Source organism: Gordionus sp. m RMFG-2023, chromosome 3 (genome assembly GCF_954871325.1).
Source record: "Gordionus sp. m RMFG-2023 chromosome 3, tfGorSpeb1-WG-v2, whole genome shotgun sequence".
Classification (NCBI taxonomy): Eukaryota; Metazoa; Nematomorpha; class Gordioida; order Chordodea; family Parachordodidae; genus Gordionus; species Gordionus sp. m RMFG-2023.
In genome coordinates, this window is record NC_088777.1 from 41,894,268 (window position 1) to 41,917,316 (window position 23,049).

The following is a 23,049-nucleotide window of genomic DNA, read 5'->3' on the forward strand; positions in this document are numbered from 1 at the left end:
CAGACGTTCGTAAATAAATGTCTAAGAATAATAAATATATCTCCTTCCCTAATATTATCTTAAATGAAAACCTTTGGAAGAGATCAAACCATACTCAAAGCACGTGACATTAAAAAGAAGCCTTAACTTTCTTGGCTTATATTTTGAAAAACCATAGTAATAATAGTCTTATTATCGACGCCATGAATTGGTTATGCTTCTTTAAGGGAAAAACATATCGCAAGTATGAGACATTATGGCTCTACAGAGCTTTGAAGAACATAATGGATTTAAACTTAAATATGAAACAGTTCCTGAAGTTCAATAAAAACTGAAGGTCAATAAGGAAATTACTAAAAATGAAATCATATTATCTAATTCTCCTATAAACTCTTTCTTTATTCAGGTTATTATTCTTTTCTTTTTTTTTACTTATTCTCTGACTTTTATTTTTCACTTTATTCTCTGTCTTACATTTTCACTGACACTAGCTTTTCATTTATTTTCATGTTAACTTATCATAGATACAATGTACTTTATGATTAAAATGGGTCTTTCTCTTGCCTTTAAAGTAATTAATACATATGCATTCATGTGTGTAGCTTGTGTTTATTTTGTCTATTCCCTTTTAATCAGCCCACAGATGTTTAAACAATTTGAACTATTGCGCGTACAAGTACGTGCAGCTTGCCCACAAACGTGTGAATGATTCCTCATTTTTTTTCTCCCCCTAAATTTAATATCAAGTTTGATGTATTTTTTGGAAAACCTAGCGTAGCTCTGTTGTATCCACAACCAGACGGCGAAAACGTTTTTTATCGCGTATTACATAATTTGAAATTGTAAGCTAAAAAAATTAAGAATGGTCGGATATCAAGGTGATGTATTAATCATAATTTACTTGATAATCAATATTATTTTTTATACCATACTATCGATATGAGATAAAGTACGAGTAAATTTTAACTCCTAAAATTTTCGCTCGTAAATAGAAATAAATTTATAGGAGAGGACGGTTGTAAAAATACATTTAAGAGTAAAAAAAATTATTAGGTTTGAACGTAACCTTGAAAAAAATAAATAAATAAACTCTCAATGAAGTAAAATGTGGGTTCATCACCCTAAAATTTAATTTTTGTGCGTGCCAAAAATATTTCAGTTTTTTAGCATCACAAAAAAATCTATATCGTCGGCTGATTAATGTTAAAATATAATTAAGAATAATCCTTTATTTCTATATTATGGTGTGATCTATCTAAAATGCAAGAATTTTTTTTAATGCTACCCTGAGAATTTATAAAAACAGCCGACGATATCTAATTAATAATTAATGTTGTATATTTAATGCATCCATACGTTTTTTCGTTCCTTGCAATTTTCTCACTGTATTATAAATCATTAAATTTTATATTTCTTTCTATTTTAAATAAATTTTATTATATTTCATGCATCATTTCCAAAACTTTAAATATTAGGATATGAAGGTACATTTATATTTAATTTAAAATCGTTACATATATAATTATTTATTCTGATATTCCAGAAATCACGAAATTTTAAACACTTTAATTATCCATCTAAATTTATCACTAATATATGCCCAGTTAATATTGAATGCTCTTATATTTAAGCATTTATTTACTATTAGGATTCTAATTTCTTTTTCTATAATTACATAGCGTGTACGAATTATTTTCTTTTTTTTCTTTTTAAGATTCACAATATTAAAGTAAAATTTTAATTATACATATTCCTTTATAAAAATTTTAAATAGAATGCTCATGTATTTAAGCATTTATTTACTATTAGGATTCTAATTTCTTTTTCTATAATTACATAGCGTGTACGAATTATTTTCTTTTTAAGATTCACAATATTTCTTTATAAAAATTTTAAAAATAAACGATCCTTATTAGGTTATAATTAATTTTTTTTGAATATACTTTATTGGCTAAGCTCTGAAAAACTTACAAATTAGCACTACTGGCCAGATAAATGGTTTTGCCGAGGCCAAAACCTTGGACAGCGTTAACGAACGTATGCCACCACGGAAGGATACCATACCATCCCCAAAATTGACGCCTTCCACTTCAGGAACCGCCAAGTCAAAATCACCCCCAGATGGTAAAATAGCGTCACCAATTTCTAATCACGTGGTCACTAGTCCCACACCTAGCCCTAAAGATAGAAATAGTTCGAATGTCAAAGGCACTAAGAAATGAGAATAAATACTTCTGGTCTATAATCTCAAACTTTATTTTAAAAGAGTTATACTAGGAAAACAAATTTTAAAAACCGGATGTAATGTTAAAATAAGATAAAACCTGATTTGAATATCTGTAATAAAAAGTAATAGTTTTAGAGTTCGTTTTTATCTTTATATTATAATATGAACTCATACTTACCTACTACCCATTAAAATTCAGTCAGACATCTGTTTACCATTTTTTTTAAAGCTTCTTTCGTTCTGCTTTATTTAGGCATATTATTTTTCCTTTCTTTTTTTCCATAACTTTCACTTTAAATTTCATTTCTTAATCTTGAGACCATTGATATTCTTCGTTTTTAAAAAAAATATGAATCCTGATTTTGAACTGGTTAATTAATGAAATTATATATACGCTTTATATTATGTATAATAACGATTTACATGTGATAAAACAAAATTTATATATTTTTTTAAAATTTTTCACGATATTTAATTTGGAAAATGTATATCTTTTTATTATTTTCGTAAAATTGAATCCTTTTTTACCTTTGAGAAAGAGCCATTTTTTTTACCAGGGATATTTATTTCTAAAAAATATATATATAACATTTTTGATTGATTCTTTTAATCGTTGTAAATTATAAAGTTTTATTTGTATTAACTTTTTATATATCATCGGTGTTTATAAAAAATTTATAACCAACATTTTTTTACAAAAAAAAAATTTAAATGTATTATTTTCATAATTTATTATCACCCTTTTGTCCCCATCCCTTCGACACGACTTTTTTGTTTTTGACTACCTTTATTTATTAGTGCAATTTATTTATTTATTTTTCTATTAGTAAAAACCAAAAAAATAGGAATATTCTGGTTAATATATAATGTATTATTTATTTGGCGATGTTTGTTTATATTACGAGTACCATTTGTTTTGGGCATAAAATAAATTATTAGGTAAGCAAGCGCGTGATACGCTTTTTTTTTAAATTCAAAATGTCGCATTTACACAATTTTGAACAAACACGCACTTCTCATAATATAAGTTCTATTTATTATTTATAAATATATATATATATAAACTCCATTCTAGCTGTCTTTTCTTCATCTCTATGCAATTCAAATTGTCAGTTAATTTTCAATTTAAATATTTTGGAAAAAAAATATTTGGATTCAACACTCAACGTAATTCACTCTTTAGCTAGCACACAACATTCTTACTCTTTCGTAATTACAGTTTATTTACAACAGATAATGCAATTATTAATAAATACCTAACATTTTTTTTCTTCCCTTTAAATCTAATACCTACAAATCCATCCTATGTTTTTTTTAGTTTTATTGGATTTTTTTATTATTATTTTTAAATTGAACTATTTGTACAAAAATTTATCCATAATTTAATCTTGTGAAAAAAGACGCAGGACTCAAAAATACGAAACCTTTATACACTTACCCTCTTAAATCTATAAATATTTTTTTTTCATATAATTATTTACCTATAAATAAAATATTAATTAAAGTATTTTTGAAGTTTTTAAATGCGAACAAATTTTTTTTTAATTCAAACTCCTTGCTTGTTAATTAATAACTAATAGCATAACAACTAAGCCAGGGTATTTTACAGAGTTCAATAGTATGGCCAATACTTTGTATTTTCTAAAGGTTAATTTTTTATGTAATTTCGCACTAAAAAATTATATTTTCTTGCAAAATATATTTGTATATTTTTAGAATTTATTTTTTTTACTACTTGAACTTTACAGGAATTATAATATATTTGTAAATCATGTTATTTTTAGATATCAATATCATAACCTAGAAATGTATAAAAACTTTTTGAATTTGTTTATGATCCACAAAGTTAATAGGTTGAGGTTTTGTAGGGCAATAAAAAAAGGTTAAATTTTTTAAATCATAAAGTCTAATATTTAAGTGAAAATTCAGCTAAGATTTATTATTATTCCTATAAAGAAAAAAAAATTTCTGAGACGTTATGAAATTGATATCTTAAATCACATATATTCTAAATGATTTCTGTATAGTTTAAAATAATTTTAAAAAATCACTTTGCTAACATTTATTAGGAAAATAAAGACAATTATACGAATCACACTTCATCAGGTATAAAAAATGGCAATTTCTGATTCACTAATCATCAAATAAAGGGAATAATCAAAAAATTTTTGTCCAAATATATATAGTCTAAGATATAAGCATAGGCAGACTTTTCTAAGGGGAAGGGGAGCCTATTAGGTGGGTTTTTTTATAAAAATTTTAAATTATATTTTATAAGGTTATTCACTTAACTAATTTTTCTTTCAAAATGTTTTTTATAGATATATTTTATATATTTTTGAGAGAGAAGGGGGGGGGGGGGGGGGGGGGTTGTATAGGGAGAAATTTTTATTAGTTTAAAACTACGAAAACAAATTTGCAATGGGGGGGGAAGGCTCACCCTGATTACGCCCCTGGCTATTAGATCAACAAAAAGATGAAAAATATCTTTTCTCGTTTTTTTTGGCTAAATAAAAATGTTCACAAATGCTAATTTATTAATCCTATTTTTCAAAATTTAATATAGTCTGCTTATCTTTTTAACAATTATATTATAATTTAATCAGTAGTATATAACCTTTTTTATTTTATTCAAATGGGTTAAGAGGCAGATATATAGCAAAACTATTTAGGCATAAGTCGGATTTTTGTGTTTACTTAAAATAGATCACGTGTAAAGATAACATTCTATAAAAATTCTTAGAACAACACTTCTCATAAATAAATAAAATTGATTGGGTTTCTGCAATTGAGAAATTTCTATACCAACGAAGATTAGATTCACTAAGATTCCTTCCATAAAATAAAAATTGTTTACGTCATACTATTTATATTTAAGATTAATTAGACTTTATAATACCTAAATTGGACAGAGAATACAATATTAACAAATCAAAAATATTTTTGAAGATAGCATAATGGTATGGGGTCGCATGAATGTAAAACGGCTAGAATATAATTTCTTTATGAATATTGTTAAATATCAAGACATCCTCAACAAATTATTAATCCCATCAATTCAGTTATTAGGAATAGAATATGAATAGCCGTATCTATAGTAAAGGCGTTTTATTCAAGCATTGCGTTAACGGCAGCACAAAATAAAGCCAATAAATAGGTATAAATTTATAAGTATAGATTGCTATGATAAAATTTGAAAAACATATGTTGTGATGTCTTGATAAAAAATGTGTGATATAATTATAAAAATAATGGCAAATTCGATAAAAAGGTATATAATTTTTCTTAGATTTATAAGATAATTATCACTATTTTAGGTTTATATTAAATGTAGTCATTAAATCTGAATCAGCTATAATAACGCAATACTTGAAGATAAGGTGTTTACTATTAATGCAAAGTAAATTATAATTTATATAGAAATCGATATCTAGAATCATTTATAGCAAGAACAAATTACAGTGATGTCATTCGAGCAATGCCTAATTTATGGAATTATATAGCTCTGCCAGGATACCACTGTATTCCACGAATACTATAAACAAGATCTAAGACCAGAAAAAGCTGAAAAACTAATTTTAAATGTTTTAATAAGATCCTTTCATTTAATTTGTTATTGATAAAATTTACATTTAGTTATTACTTGTTAATCTTACAGATATAAAATATACTAAATTGGAAAATTTATATTAGGCTAAATCCAAAGTATCAAAAAATGTCACGTACTATTTGCAAGGCCTGGCCCAGATTTTTTTTAAAAATATTTTATGCCCAGCCTAGGTATAGTTAAAACAAGTAAAATACAACCCAAGATGGGCTTGTAGGTCTCTGAAATATACAATTCACAAATTTGAAATTTTATAAAAAAAAATATAAGCTTTTGTTAATATAAGAATAAAAACATGTCCAAAATATAATTCTAGAAAATTTAAAATACAAATATATTAAAATTTTTACTAGCCTTATAATAACTTGAATGCTTTGCCAATTTTAAAGGTATACATATAAATAAAATATTTTACCACTCTTGTAGAAAAATTCTAATAATTTTATTATATATTAAAGGTATAAATGATAACAATTTTTATTATACATTTTACAAATATTGGCAATTTTAATAGAATTTATATCAAACTAAATCATAAAACGCGATAAACAATTAAGATATGTAAGAATTTATACACATTAATATTTTGGAGTTGGTTTCTGAGTTAAAAGAAGTCCAAATCGCTTCTTACACTTAATTCTTTCTTTAGAATAAGGGTCATGAGGAGAAAATTTTGCTGGATGAGCTGACATAGTTGGTTTATTTTGTTTATCCACTAATTTTAATGTATAGATCCTTTGTCCTGTCTCATCAATATAATATCGCAAAAACATGGCAAAATTTTAAAATCTAGCCGAACTACTAAAAGGTTTGTACGTTCTAAATTGTGACCTATTTGAATTATTGAAAAATATAAATTCATTAGATCAAGCTTTTTGCTCAATCCTATTTTTTAAATACTTGATATATGAGAGAGAGCACACTTTTATTTTAACAACAATTAATTGGTATTTTATATTTTTTTAACCCACTTATCCCATGCGCAGTGGCGTAGCTATGGGGGTGGTTTTCGGGTTTGGACCCCTCCCAGAGCAAAAATTTATTTTATTATACGTTTAAAAGACTTATAAGTGGTGACTTTATATCAAATGAATACCAATATATTTTTCTGGTTTTGATGTTTGTGTACTATTGAAATCATCTGGATAGTATTATTATTAAGTCATTGAAAATAATCTACTAAATTATAAAACAAATTATTGATGCATTTAAAAAATATATTTATTATATATTATCGAAGATATGGTTATGATTTGTAAGATAAACCCGGCCGAAGGCCGGGCAAAAGGGCCAAAGGCCCGTTAAAGGGGTCTGGGGCGAAGCCCCCAGGCTTTTATATGTATGGACGCCCTTTAAGGAAAATTCCTAGCTACGCTACTGCCCATGCGTATTTGAACAAAACTCATCGTATTAAGAAATATATGGTATTTTTTAAGTAATAGGATAAATTAATTTCAATATAAACAAATATCAGTAGATGTAAAAATAATTTTATTACTATCTGTTAATGTTTATTTAAATATATCATAATTATATAATATACATACAAAATTACAATATTCTTTAAAGAAAAAGAAACCCTCAATGTTATGTCTTTCCCAAGTAGTGATGTAAGCGTGGCTGATTGACGATAAATTAATAACTTTATTTCAATTTATTATCTAATTACGCTTCATATAAATCTTTATTTAAATCTTGTAATTAATTTATAATTGTATAATTTATAAAATGAAAAATATATAATTAGTAAAGGATTGCGAAAAAAATTAATCATAATAACAAAAGGACAATATTGAGGCATAGATCATAAAATAATGTAAAATACAAAATAAATAAAAGCGAAAGCAGCAAAAATACTCAAACCTCCTTCACTTAATAATCAGGAGAGATCGAATTAATAAAACAAACATAATTAGCCTTAAGAATGGCTATTGCGATCCTCTGCCTTAAGTAAAAACCTTCGCAAGGCTCCCCAGAATTTTTTCTGATTAGGCAGCCAAAGTCTTTAAAAAAGTTTTTAGCCAAATCACCATATATAGTTAAGGTGGAGCAAATGATGGGTATAAATATGTAATTTGAGGAATCAGCGCTGTATTTGCCGATCTTAATTTGTATTAAATTTTAATTATTTGTATTTTTGCAATAACATTATAATAATATATATATAATATAAGTTTATATAATATTATTTTATTATAATTTAAATAAGAAATAATAATAAGATATGATAAGAAAATAACAAGTCATCCAATATTACTAATTTTATAATATAATATGAATGATAAAAATAAGAATGAAATTTTGAGTCGCAAAACTCATTTCAAATTGAGCGGCCAGAGTAGAAGTATGCTTCAGAGTCGGCTGGACTTTATTTTGAATCGACCTGCTATTATTTATTCCAAGATGAAAATATAAAATTTTTTTAACCATAATGGTTTTTTAAATTCGAAATGACTTATGTGTATTATTTTAAGAATATGACCATGCTAATATTAATATTACCCAAACCTCGACATTCCGCTGATAGATGCCCAAACCTTAGTTTCATCTATGACCACTATCTTAAGGATTGCATAATATCTTTCTGGATAAAGTGTTTAGTTAACCATTTTTAAAAATGGCTTAAATCGAGCCGTTTAACAAGACTACCTATTAATATACAATTATTTAGATATTATATATAAAAAAAAAGGATTTTTTTTTGAGGCCTAGGTAAGATTTTTTAAAAAATATATTATACTTATTTTTAATATTTCTACTATTAATATCTAATTGAATTTTTCATTTATCCATCCCGCGAAGATTTTTCCGGTTCATCTTTTGGAATAATATAACCTAACAAATGAAATGGAATTTTGATGTCTATGGATTCAAATATTCTTAACTCATTCCTTATCATGAATATAACTATTCAAGATTAAAAAACAAATAAGAAATATATGTCTTTATTTTACTAATTTATAAATTACAATTACAATATCGGAAAGGGTAAATTCCACTCATTTAGTATACTACAACTGGGTACAAGGTTTGTTGGTATCCTTGAGAAAATAATCGCCATAATTTTATGAAGGGTGGGCCTTCATAAAATTCACGTTTGCTCATTTTAGGCAGGTCTATGACCAACGTGCTAGATAAGATAAGATTAATATCTAATTTTTTTTCCATCGTTTTTTTTTATTTAAAATTATTTTTCTACATTAAAAACTATATTTATTTCCATTCCCCCTTCCCTCTTTTTTCCCAAAAATTAGATTATTTTTTTACTATGGAAATTAAATAATAAACGGTGTCATTTATATATTTAAACAAAAAATTTTTTCTCTAATATATTATTAGATAAAATTAATAAAATTTACATAATATATATATCCAGATATATATATATTGTAACTCTGAAATTAAAAAAGTGTATAGATTTTATTTTTATTTCAACATTATAAGCGTATTATAAAATTGTATTATATTATAACGATAATGAATATTCTATAAAAACAAATAAAATTTTCCAAAAATTATCCATTAATGTTAAAATATTGATGTCCCATTCCCTTAACGTCTTTGTAGATGAGCAATTCCTTTTTTTTGTCATGGTATCAATAGTACGTAAAAAAAACTCTTTCACTTGCCATTGATGTTGTCTGTTGGGGCAAGTAATCCTTTGCCAACGTTGCCAAAATCGGAAAACGATTTGTATTGTGGCTCCATCAAACTAAGACGTTCGCAGTGGATATACCCGGTTCTCCTATATACTTTTCTATTTCCTTTTCAGCGTAGGAGTATCAAATGCGTTCCTGAAAATAGATTACGATTATTATAATAAATATGTAATATAGTTATAGCTACTGTCTTAATTCATTTAAAATAGAGATTGATATAGGTTGAGATGATTTTCCTCCAAACCAAATATTTCTGTTTTACAATAGTATTATTGTATTTATTATATAATGATTTTAATTGGTCATAATATGTCGATAGTTTAACAAAAGAGGGTATATATTTTTTTTGATACCTGGGTCCAATAAACTACATTCATAGTATGAGAATATATTCATGTGATCTGTGTAATATAATTTAAAAATATAAAAATGAATTCAAATTAATTATTAAAATTAATATGAAAAGCAGAATAAAATTTAAAACCTGCATATATTTTACATTTGTCCAACATGTCATTCGCTGCTAGCTTAATGGTATCACTTACACTGGATATCATAGTACACTCTAAAGTTTTGGAAATATTTTCAATACAATACAGCTAGTCCTATAGGAGATTCCGAACTAATCTCTCAAGGGATCTTGTAAAAGAAATGTAAGAACCCCTCTAGTTCTTTTAAGAATTTGTTGTTAATAACAAATATAACTAAACATTTTCTACATAATATGTTTATGGCCTCTATATTCTAGAAATAAAAAAAATACAAATTACGAAATCAACAAAAGAATAGGCTTCAATATTACCTTGTTAATAGTAGATATCATTAAATATTTACCATTCCATTTCGTTAAGACATCCGTTGGAATTCTAGTTCCACCACTTATAAACTTGTATTCTTGTTTTCCAAATTTTGATTGAAATGAATCCAGGGCTTCCCTCAAAATCAAATTAATTATGTGCTAAGCACCTATTGCTATAAAAGTAGTTATTATATTTTGTAATAAAATACTCTTACACAAATTTTGGCAGCATTATGATAGGTGCGTTTTCATGAGCTATGGATTGTATTTTAGCTTCTATTTCAAATTCTTTAAGATAGGTTATTAAAATTTCACTAAGATTCTTACCCGTATGTGGGTGAGGGAAATCGGTTATGTCCAATAAAAAACTTATCATCCCATTTATTATCTATGTAATAAATAGTTATTGCGAGGTAAGATAATGAATTTAACCCCGTCCAGATATCGGTGGTAATCGACAATTTGTTACATTTTTTTAAGTTTAAGATTATTTGTTATTAGCCAAATTATAAATATTAGATAAGTGTTTAGAAGATGTCTGTCGACACCAAATCTTATTGTTTTGTTAACATATTTAAATATTTCTCCAAAGGATTCGTATCGAATATATGAAACGCAATGTTATTTTCTATGAGACATCTGAATTAGTTTATTCAAATGAGTATTTTTAATATTTGACGGTTTTCTTGCACCATACAAGGTTTCTGATACCATTTTTCGATTTTCACTTTCTAATATGTTGGGAGCACTTTTCTCATATGGTTTTTTAGATTAGCTATAATTAAAAATATAGTCAAATCTATTATTGAAGCGTATTATACTTGTTGCAGTACTAACCTTGTAGTGTATATGGCAATGTTTGCATTTTCGCCTAGTTTTTCTTGGCGTATCTGTAAAGTTGGATTTAATAATTGAAGGACTATCTAATTGAAAAGTTGTTTCATCTTCTAATTCCCTGGTGGGACTAAACCGGATTTGCGTCTAGATATTAAAAAAAATTAAATTAATAGCATTTCAATATAGCATTTCAATATAGCATATGTAATCAATATAATAGCTTTTTAATAAATTTACCTTATCAAAATCATTATTAGGACTTTCATATAGAAAAGCCTGCGAGTCGGAAGAAAAATTTAAATTAGAGTCTACAAAATTAAACATATTTTAATGCAATTTAATCTTTTCTATTTTCTTTTAATATTTTTACAATGGGAGAAGCTGAATGAAATTTTGTTTAAATATAAATAAAAGGCACCGTTTATTATTTAATTACTAAATTTCCATATAATGAAATAATAATCTAATTTTTGGAAAAAAGAGAGAAGGGAGAATAGAAATAAATATAGTTTCTTTTTAATCTGGAAAAATAATTTTAAATTTAAAAAAAAGATGGAAAAATTAGATATTGTAGAAATATTAAAAATAAGTATAATATATTTTAAATAAATCCTACCCAGGCCTGAAAATTTTTCAAAAGAAAATCGTTTTTTTATTTATAATATTATAAATAATTGTATATTAATAGGTAGTCTTGTTAAACGGCTCCATTGAGCTCATTTTTAAAAACCGCTAACTCAACACTTTATCCAGAAAGCTATTATGCAATCCTTAAGATTGTCATGGGTGGGACAAAAGTTTGGACATCTATCAGCGAAATGTCGAGGTTTAGGTACTATAATAGCATGGTTTTGTTCTTAAAATAATACACCTAAATCATTTGTAATTTAAGAATATTTAAATTACCGAACCAAAGTGGTTAAAATTTTTAATATTATCGTGGAGTAAATAATAATAGCAGGCCGATTCAAAATAAGGTTTAGCCGACTCTGAAGCCGACTCATACGGCTCATTGAGCCGCTCAATTTGAAATAAGTTTTGGGACTTAAAAATTGACTAGAATTTAGGCTAAGTCGACTCTACTTAGCCGATTAACAACACTAATTCACTTGATGCAAATCCCCTTCAAAAATCAATCCCCTCCCTAAAAATTTTCCACCTTAGGCAGCTATATTTCTATATATGTCTAAATTAACTGTTTACTGAATTGAAAAAAAAAATTAATTTTATCCCCTCATATGATAAATCAAAACTACATCAATAATTTTACAATAAAATGCTAATATATATTTTTAAAAAAATAAGGTTTCATGTTTTATAAAAGAAATTATAGCGTCATTGCAGGGGCGTCGATAGTTACATGAAAAATGGATTTGCATGCTATTTTTTAAAACTAAGCCCTCAATTTTTAAATAATTAGCTTAGCGCATATTTAAGCAAATGCATATATTTAAATAGCTTCTTTACGAAATTTAAGGACTTATTTTAAATAAATATTATTTTCCTTTTGGCATAAGATCATCTTATCGTTATAATTTCCTTCCATGCCTTAACTGAAAAATGGTAAAAAATCAATATATAATATAAAAAATTGAATATAATCTATTTATAATTCTTATCATTTTGTTAGAAGATCCTAAACATCAAACTGAAATAAACCTAAAATATAAAATGTCGTTACTAAAGGTGTTATTTTTTTGAGGGAAAGGAACCCCATTTATTACTTTTTCAATAGGTAACAAGTATAATTGGATAATCGGCTTGGCCTAGCCGATTTATTTTGGCAGTTAAGCCTGAGCCGATTTTTTTCTGGCGAAGCTGTGCCGATTTATCATTGCCAAGACTGAGCTTACTCTAATTTTGATTAGCTAAGGTTGAGCTTAAGCTGATTTTGATTTACTAACGTTATGCTTTACTGTGAATTATAATAATTTTATTCAGAAAGGTGACAATTGTCATATTTACCATTTTAAAACTTTTCTTTTTTAATGAAATTAGGTAAAAATATTAAATCTGTTTTAGTGGAAATTCTATACAATTTTCGTATTCATTATAAAACTTTTCCAATGTTTTTTTAATAAAAAATATGTAATAATAATTATTTTAAATCTGTTTAAGTAGAAATTCAATAATAATATAATTTAAAAGGGTGACAATTGTCATAGTAGATATCTTAAAACTTTCTTAACCAAAATAAATCGGCTCAGGCTTAGCCAAAAATCTGCTAAGGCTAAGATCGGCTTAGACTTAGCCTTAGCCATAAAAAATAGGTTAAGGCTTAGCCTTAGCAAGAAAATCGAAGCCCCTAAATAAAAAAATTGATTAAGTTTTTAATTCAGATCAACCACAAAAGTTCTTCATATTTATTTTATTATACATTTTTGTTGTTAAATTTTATGCAGTCAAGATTATTAATCTAATTAATATTGAATCAATCAAGGTAAGTTAAGTTATATCTCTATTTTATGAAGAATATATGTCAATAGTACTAATTTCTTCATATAAATAATTGTAACTCTGCCCTGACCCTAGTGCGAAACATATTTTACATCAATAAATAAAATTAAGTCTATACTTTGTAAGTCTAAATTGTACCATATTTCAAATTTTTTAGCCTGGATCTCCACAAATCAAATCTAAATAACATATAAAGGTAAAAAAAATAAATTTTATATTATTATTTATAAGGTATTATATTTTGCTTCCTTTAAATAACAACGCACATACCAGATAAAAATCTATTATAGATGTAAAAAAAAAATTGACGAGGATCTGAATGAAATATCTTGAAGATGATCTGATACGTATTTTTCAAAAATAACGACCATTTTTAATAATTTCCCACTATTAAAATTTTATATAATAAATATAATACAATCCCCTCACCCTCCTCTGCTCCAGTTTGTGTTTAGCACAGCGAAAGCTGTGATAAGCAAAGCGCTCCTGTTTAACTGATAAAAATTGTAAAAATGAATTATTATTAAATCGAAATAAATTACATAAAATCTTTTTTTATATAATTTTATTTTTATTATCCATGGGGAAATAAATTTTAAGTAACGAATAGCGCATTATTTTTTTGAATAGCGAGTAAGTCCATTTTTCACAAGGTAACCAGTAATGGTAACGCGGTCATTTTTTCAAACGTAACGAGTAACGCAAGTAATGTTTACAACACTATATAGAATGTTAAAATTGTTTAAATTCAATTTTTTAAATTGTAAAACCAAAGAAACTTGAAAATATTTTTTATCCTTTTTTGAGGCTATGTCCAAAATATCAAAAAATATCATTAGCAAACTTTTGAAACCATATAGAAAAATATAAGCTTTTTTTAATAAAAAAATAAAAATAGGTCCAAAATATAATTCTAGAAAAACGATTCCATTAAAATTTTTATACTTCTGAAATTTTAAAATATTTCGAATTTTTTTGAAAAAGAATCTAAAAGAAGAAAACTTTTAGATTGGAGTTACTCAAAATAAATAATTTTGGTTTTAAATAATGAATTTGAATTAGATCCCATATTTATGTTAGATACTATTTTTATTAGTGATTACATGTATATTACAATTAATTATAATATAAGATATAAATCTATGGGCACAAAAACATGGCCATAGGACGGACAAAAGTGAGCCGAAAACGGTAAAAGAGGGAAATGAGAGCATACCCCCCCCCCATTAATTGAAAAATATTATACACATTTATTTAAACACCCGCTTTTGTAAAAAGCTAGTGACGCCCATAAAAAGAAAATTCATATATGAAATTTCGTATTTTTTAAGTAACAAATAACGCGTTATTTTTCCTGAATATATGTTCCTTTTTACAAGGTAACTAGTAATGGTAACGTGTTATTTTTTAATTGTAACGAGTAACGCGTGTCTTTTTTAAAGTTTAATAAATTTTTATAGCCTATTATAATTTTTAGGAATTATTTTTATGAATATTTATCTTATAAACAAGATCGTTCATATTCTGAATATGGAAGTGGCATATTATATTTTATAAAAATGGGGATTTATCGTCGGAAATGATTTTTCGCTAAATTTTATTAGTAAACAATTCCTATATACTTGGTTTTAGTTTTAATTAAACACAATTATAAACTCGTGCCAAAATGATGTTTTATGGTGTGCCTTTATTGTGAAGACTAAATTATTTTTAGATAATGTGTTCTAATTATGTGTTAATTGCAACAATAAAGTTTTGAGGTTTATATTTGATATTTGTCATTTTAACTCGGGTGGCTTTCCATATTACTCGGGGCCGTTGGTAAATAGTAAAAAGCACGACTTTCAGTCATAAATAGCACCCCTCCCCCAGTATAAAAGGGAGAAAATTCCAGTTTTATTTTATTTTTTAGTTTAATAATAATACAATTAGCTTAATCTTAAAATAAATAAAATTTTATTTCAAAAAAAAAGAAAAACATTTGCAACCCCGGTCTTCCCTATATGAGATTTAAAATAACGATAAAGGATGTAGCGGGAATGAAATATAACAATAACTTTTGAGAAAATTAATTAATATACGATAAATCTGATTTTTCTATTAACCAAATCTCTTCTATTTTTTGCATTATGGAATCATAACAGGAAATTTATTCCCATTTAATATAATTCTCTATCTACTCTAATCTGATTTATTTTAAAAAACAAAATATTATGGTATATAAATTATTGACTCGTTTGAAAAGTTTTAAATTTTATTTAATATCGGAATTTCAACCACTATAGTAATAAATGTTTTCTTTTTCATAAATGAATTTAGATTCTACACAATTAAAGATATTAAGTTTCAGTAAACGTTATTGTTCCTATACTTTTCTGTGCAAGTCTGTTAATGATCAAAGTGTTAATTTTATATTACAGTCAATTCTAAAAGCATTTTTAAAAATCCATAGACATTTTTTGTTCGAATTATTATATTTAGATAATGGCTAAATGTTGGCTCAATCTTTAGTTGCCTGTCGAAGAAAATCCGTTAACATTAAGGCTTTTTCATTTATATTAGTTTCTTTCAAATTTGAGCTATCTTTTTAAGAAAAACCCCGAGGCCAAAGTGATAGTTTTCTTTAGTCTTAAACTTGGTTTAGTCGGCTAAAAATTGGTTTAAACGGCTAAATGTTAAAAAATTCCTCTTCAGATTTTTCAAAAAAACCTCATTTTCCAGAAGGTGGAATTATTAATTTAAAAAAATTATTTTAAGAAATTTTTGCAACAAGGAACAATTTATATATAATGTGAGTATTAATTTTGATTTTAGGTAAATCAATCATTTAAAAAATATATATTGTCATTTTTTTTCTTCAAATCATCAACTTTAAAAATAATATTTTCCAGTTTCGATTTTTCAAAATATTGATAAAAACAAAATGGTCCAAAAATTGTACCAAAAAATATAAACCTTAACAATTTATATAAATATCCACGGCAGATTTGTAGATTTCACAAGAGTAGGTGATTAATTATCCATTTATTAACAATTAATTTCACGTTATCAAAAAAATTTATTTTTGAAAAGGATTGTTGCATATGGCATGATTTAAAGTTTCGTAATGATTGCAATCGAAATTATGCAATGTTGAATGAATTTCATCTCTTATTTTACCCATTTCTAATATTAGCTATTTTACTATTGGTAGTGGTTTCTGCGTTAGGCTTTTATTATTTGGCAAAATATTTTGGATACGATTACGAGTTGAGGTTAGTATTAGCCAAAGTTTTTCACTGCATAAAAGTCGATCCATACATGGACACCGATCAACTGGGTTTTGATGACATAGTTATTAAAAGATACAATAAAAATGGAAAAAAAAATAAGGATGGAACATCTAACTTTCAAAATATGATTCAGGATTACGAATATATTGGTAAAGATCAAACTGCATTTTCACCTCATCTCAAACCTAAAATTAAACATTTAAGAAGGCTTTCTCAAAAACTTTTCCCGAAACAAAAAGTGGTGGTTAAATCAGATCAACTTAATTCAGAAACTCGAAGACACAAATTTATGTTAGACAATTATCGCATAAATAAAGATGATTTTCAAATTCTTTCGGATACCACCAGTTCTCCTATTAAAGTTGAGGAAAAATTACCGGTAATATTTCTACCTAAAAAAATCAAGCCTCTTTTTATTGAACCATTATTGAGCCCTCAAATTTTAAATACATTACAAGATGATACCAAAGAAATTATTCCTAAAGTGCCCTCCCCGATTCGTAAGAAAACTGTCATTCCTTCTGCTCAAAAAACTGTAGAGACTGCATATAAGAATACGAATCTTAAACCATCGACCTCCTTAGAAAGTGGTGAACCGAGTCCATTGGCTCTGGGAGTTTGTAAATCGTCAACTTCGCAGGAAAAATATCCTCCTGACAAGGATTACCTCGAATATTATGGCTATGACTATGATTCTCAGATAAAAAAGCCTCAAATTACCCAGCCTTTCGTTGACAAAAATATCGCAACCCCAATCAAGCGTATAAGAGATGAAGGCGATAAAAAGGTCAGGTTTATGTTACCTGGTAAAATACAAGAAATTTTACCTACAGATGAAGTTTCGGAGCATGAGTACACTTATGTAGAAGAATATTCAAGTAATGGAAATGAAAACGAGGATCAAGGAAATGAAACTGGGGAAAATAAAGCCGACAATGAGGATACATCAAGTTATACATACTCCTATGAATATGAAATTCCCTCTGGTAGTGCTAAATTGAGCAAGCCATCTTCTCCGCAAGTAAAATCTAAATTTAATCAGGTTCTTTCATTGCTGCCTCAGTTCTCCAATACGAATATTGATAGTAGAGGTGATCAATCTTCCCAATATGAGTATTATGAATAGGCAAATGTTTTATGAGTGTATAATAAATTTGATTGGTTTTTTTTGATTAGGTAAATAAATGTTTTTCTACGTTTGTTGAAGTTTTTAAATATATTTTAAAAAGCTTAACTATTTCTAGTAAATTGAGTTGTATATAATATTAATCTGATTTTAAAGAATAAAATGTAACCTCTTTATATTCAGGTTAATGGACCTTTCCTATGGTAGACTAAATTTTGTCATTAATAAGTTTTCGTTTGAGAGAAACTTATTATAAAATTTAATTTTATTCGATTTTTTGATTGGTTGAAGTCCTATATTCTTTGTAGATCAGTGATGTGTTACTTCTTTTGCATTGTGGTTACATTAAAAGGGGTATCAATTCAATTGAAACTGTATAAGTTAATCTTTAATTTTAAATTCAGTAAATCTAAGAGAAAGTATTAGTTTTATACATCGATGTAACCAAGTATTTATGTAAAAAAATTGAAGGTATTTTCCAGTGATTTTATTTTTATTACTTATTTGTTCATGTAAAATTGGAAAATTTCTTCTCATCACCATTTTTATTTTATTTATTTTTTCTTTTACTAATTTTAACAGTTTCCTGAAACATAAAATAACGGCTCGATTTGAGCCGATTTTTAAATACAGTTAACTCAATATTTTATCCAGGAAAATATTATACAAGCATAAAGATTTTGCCCATAGTGGCACAAAGATTTGGAGACCATTAGCAAAATTTCGAGAATTAGGCAATATTTTTCTGACTAAAATATTGAATTAGCCATATACGTTCAAATTGAGCGTTCCATGCTAGATAAATTGTTATTTTAAAAAATTAATAAATGGATGAAAATTGTGACTTCCAATCTTTTAAAATTATAATTGACCGTTTTAAAAACTACGTGAAAGATGCAAAATCGGACAAGCACATAAAGAGATTAATTGACAAAAGTATTATTAACTAAAAAATGTTATTTTTCTGAGTATTTCATTCTTTTTAGATTGATATCGTTTGAAATTTACCAATTTTGTTTGAATGTTATACAAAATTTTGCTTAAAATAAAATTTTTAATTATACATATAAATGGCAAGATTATCAAATGGGTATCAATTATTAGCTTAAAAAAGCAACAATAATCAAATTTATACTAGTTTATAAAAAAAATTCTAATTTTAAATGGATACAAAAAATATTACATCAAACAAGATGTTTATATAATTTTCACAAAAAAAAATTGTAAAAAAATTACATATTTTTTTAAAAATCTTTCATGTGACAATAGGTTCCTTTTGAATTTCATTACTTTCTTCTGTCGTGGGATTGTTCTCTTCTTCGCTTTCCATCATACCCTCATCTCCAAAATCTTCAAAAGTTTCCCCTGATTTAGGGAAAGCATTTCGATTAGATTCCTAATTAAATAAAATGAAAGAAAATTAACTTTAAAAATTGTTAAGGATAGGTATAGTCTTCTTTTTGATTAACAGTCCATAAAAAGATTCTTAGCCCAAATAATATTACCCAAAGTCTGTAAATTTGGCTAATAGATGTCCAAACTCCAGCTATCTATGAGCAAAATCTCCAGGCTTGCGTAATATATTTTGGTCAAAATTGAAAAACATGTTTTTAAAAATTGACTAAATTGAGTGATAATGAAAGTTAAATTTGCACACCTATTTTGAAAATGGCATTAAATCTAGAGCCATGCATCTAATTTATTTTTAGCCTGATTGGTATAATTTATTTTTTTGAATATCTAATTAGTACCCTACTTGAAAATGAAAAATTTTGGGTTTTTATTATTTAGAAATAAAAATAACATTATAAAAATAATTGTATATTTAAAAAAATTATTTTAAATGGTGATGTAATTCCTAATAAAATAATTTAGCATTTTTGTTGAGATTTGAGTTTAAATAAAAATATATGGATTTCAACTGAGAATGTGGGAACTCTTTAGACCTTATGTGCTATAATAATAAAAAATGTTCAAGCTTACTATAGGAGGCATTTGGGCCATTTTGTCAAAGATCTTTGCATACAATTGTTTTTCTTTTTGTAATTGTAACTTTTTTTGCTGTTTTGAAATGGCAATTTGATTTTGGGCAGCTTTGTTATTGGGGTCAATCTCAAGTACTTTCTGAAAACAGGAGATGGCATCATCGTAATTGGTTAAAACTGTGTGGGACTAATATATTATAAAATAATATAGTGATATCATGATGGTTAGTTTATATTAAAGCATAAATATAGTTTGAAATAATTTTAAAACAGTTTGTTAAAAACAATTTGTATGTATAAAAAAATTTACAATATTTTTATGTAAGCTTAAAAAAATTTAAATAGCCATTTGAAAAAAATGTAATTTAACCCTAGCAATAATATCATCAACTGATGTTAAAAGCAATAAAATTGTTTTTTCTTTTTTTAAATGCCTTATTTTCTACTAAAAAAAATTATAATAGATTTTGTTCTGAATTTTTAAAAGTTTTAAGTCTAAATAGTAGTGTTGTTATTTGGGTCAGTTTTTCAAATTGCCCAATTAAACTGAAAATATTATTATGTAACTATCAAGATTTTGCAAATATCCAAGCATTTCTATCAGCTATGAGCAAAATCTTTAGGCTTACATAATGTCATTTTGGTCTATAATTTTAATCGGGCTACTTTTTAAAATTGACCTGAATTGGGCTTTTTTACAAAACTATTAAATAGTCCTATTCAAAAATAAATAAAATAAATAATAAATTTGCATTTGATATGTATTATTCATTTTTGAGTATCTAGATATACATTATATCTGGTTAATATGAATCAAAATTAAATAATACCATTCCTTTTCTAAAATAAGCCTTTTCTGATTTTGGGTCTGTTTCCAATACCTTATCACAAAATTCAATGCATTTGTTATGATCCCCTAACTTCAGATAGCACATTGCAAGATTATTATTTGCAGCTTCTTTCAACTATAAAAATTATCTTAAATAATTCATTTAAAAAAATACTTTATTTAATTTTTCTAGCTGTTCATCTTTTGCATCTGGTTCATATTGCAAATAATCATTGATTTTTTTATAGCATGACAGTGCTTTTTTATATTTTCCATCCTAATAAATTGATTAATTTTAAAAGGTTTATAACTTTACTTTGAAAAATTTTCCCCCCTTATCTTTTAAAAATGATGATTGTTCAAGTTTTTCAGACAAATCCATTTCCCAGCTCTCCTTGGCCTAAAAAAGATATACTGACTTTTTATATTTTTTTGTTACTTTTTCAAAATCATTCAAAATAATTTCATAAATTAATTTTGAATTTGAAGGAATGTTATATTTGGGGTAACCAGCCTTGCCATATGCATATATTGAGGAAATTGTCAGGCGTGATTTTTCACCCTTTTTCATTTTTTTTAAAGCATATTCTATCCCTTCAACTACCATCCCACTATCATCTAAAGTGATTTCTAAATCTTCATCTTGAAATATTGTGTCTTGACATCTACCCTTGATGTGAACTAAATAATAATAAAATTAAATTTTAATTTATGTTGAAATAACTTTTAACAAGTGCTCCTTCATTTGGTGTATTATAGCCTTCTCCTTTTTCTAAAACTGATTTTAGAATACCGCCATCTTTATTGGGAGATATATCTTCAGGCTTAAAATCTAGTAATTCAATTTCAAACTGTAATGTAGCATCTGCTGGTATTGATGGCGGACTTCCAGCCTTACCATAAGCATAATCTGATTTGCATGTTATTAAAGCTAACTCGCCTTTTTTCATCGTTTTTACTGCGATATCCCACCCTTTAATCACCTCACCTATTAGTAAATATTATTAATGTACCAAAGTATAGTTATTAACCTTTTCCTAGAGTGAACTCAAATGGTGTTCCGCGTTCCCTACTAGAATCAAATTGTTTTCCATCTAAAAGAGTACCTACATAATGAACAAAAACTTTGTCTCCTTCGGCAGGTCCATCTTCAGAGCCTTCCTTTATAATTAGTTTAGTTACTCCGTTATCTTTATTTTCAGAAATATCTAAAATAGGATTTGACATTTTAAAATCAATAAAAAGAAATTTCGAGAATAAAATTTTGTGAAGTTATAAAAAATATGATCGACATTTAGGCATTCATTTAAAATATTATAATAAAAGAAAAAGAAGAATGCATCTATATAATTTAATAATAATGTTTAAGAAATAAACTCACAAATATAAATTTAAATCTTTCACTTGTGTCTCCCATCTTTCCTCTAACCCAAACATTGATCCGATCATAACAGCCGAAAAGTCATTAATTAGAAAGTACCTCGACTTCCCATATTTTAACTTTATCCCAAAAGTTATTTCCACTAATGAGCCCTTAGATCACCTAGGTTATAATTATTTTTAAATTTTTAAGGCAAAAAAAATTTCTCCAATTAATGGGGATATTTGATCGTCTTTTAAATGTTAGAATCAACTCTCAAATCGCCGTGTTACATGGCAACTGTTTTAGTTTCCCTGGATCTCAATGATGGCAAGTATTTATCCACCCCTCCCCCTCCATGTTTATAAATTATTTTATTTGTCTTGTTTAAATTGATTACGGGTTTTTTGCATATTATTTTCATATAGTTTTATGCTTATAATTTTTAATATTTAATAAATAAAAAACATTACAAACTTTTTTAAAAAAAGCAATATTCATGATTTAATCTAATTACTATATTTTATTTATCTTATTTTATTATTATTATTATCTTAATAAAATTATTTTTTTTTCTTGTGCTAAAATTTTTTATTTATTGACCTCACCTAATGTATTTTTATTAGTGCTGTTAAGTAAAGTCAAAATAGTAACATTGTTATCAACTTCGTTAGCTTTTTTGAAAAAAGGAACTCCATTCTTTACCTTGTTCCAGCGCCTATATGACAAGATTTTCACTTGGTGCAAACTCCCCTCAAAAACCTATGCTTACCACCCTGAAAAATTTCCACCTCCTTCGGCGCCGATGTTTTTCCATTATTACTTACAACTTTTTAATTATAATGGTACTCCTTTCAAAGTTTAAAAAGAATAATTTCATTTATTATATCTCTCATTACCAACTATCAAAAT

General features: G+C 26.2%; 2 protein-coding genes across 2 annotated transcripts in view; one reads left to right on the forward strand and one right to left on the reverse strand.

The window, feature by feature from the left end:
• Positions 1 to 3,724, forward strand: part of LOC135927247 (protein phosphatase 3 catalytic subunit alpha-like) — a 40,679-nt gene extending 36,955 nt beyond the window's left edge. The window contains exon 13 of the mRNA XM_065463202.1: positions 1,936 to 3,724. Coding sequence (XP_065319274.1) covers positions 1,936 to 2,201 — 266 coding nt within the window. The 3' untranslated portion in view covers positions 2,202 to 3,724. The remainder of the gene's footprint in view (positions 1 to 1,935) is intronic.
• A 15,176-nt stretch (positions 3,725 to 18,900) lies between these two features.
• LOC135925713 (peptidyl-prolyl cis-trans isomerase FKBP4-like) lies at positions 18,901 to 22,056 on the reverse strand. The gene is made up of 8 exons (XM_065461171.1): positions 21,809 to 22,056; positions 21,502 to 21,765; positions 21,217 to 21,458; positions 21,094 to 21,177; positions 20,953 to 21,054; positions 20,779 to 20,913; positions 19,947 to 20,135; positions 18,901 to 19,359 (listed from the first exon to the last, which is right to left on the reverse strand). The coding sequence occupies exons 1-8, from the start codon at positions 22,002 to 22,004 to the stop codon at positions 19,219 to 19,221; spliced, it is 1,353 nt and encodes a 450-aa protein (XP_065317243.1). The 5' UTR covers positions 22,005 to 22,056; the 3' UTR covers positions 18,901 to 19,218.
• Between the last annotated feature and the right edge of the window lie 993 nt (positions 22,057 to 23,049).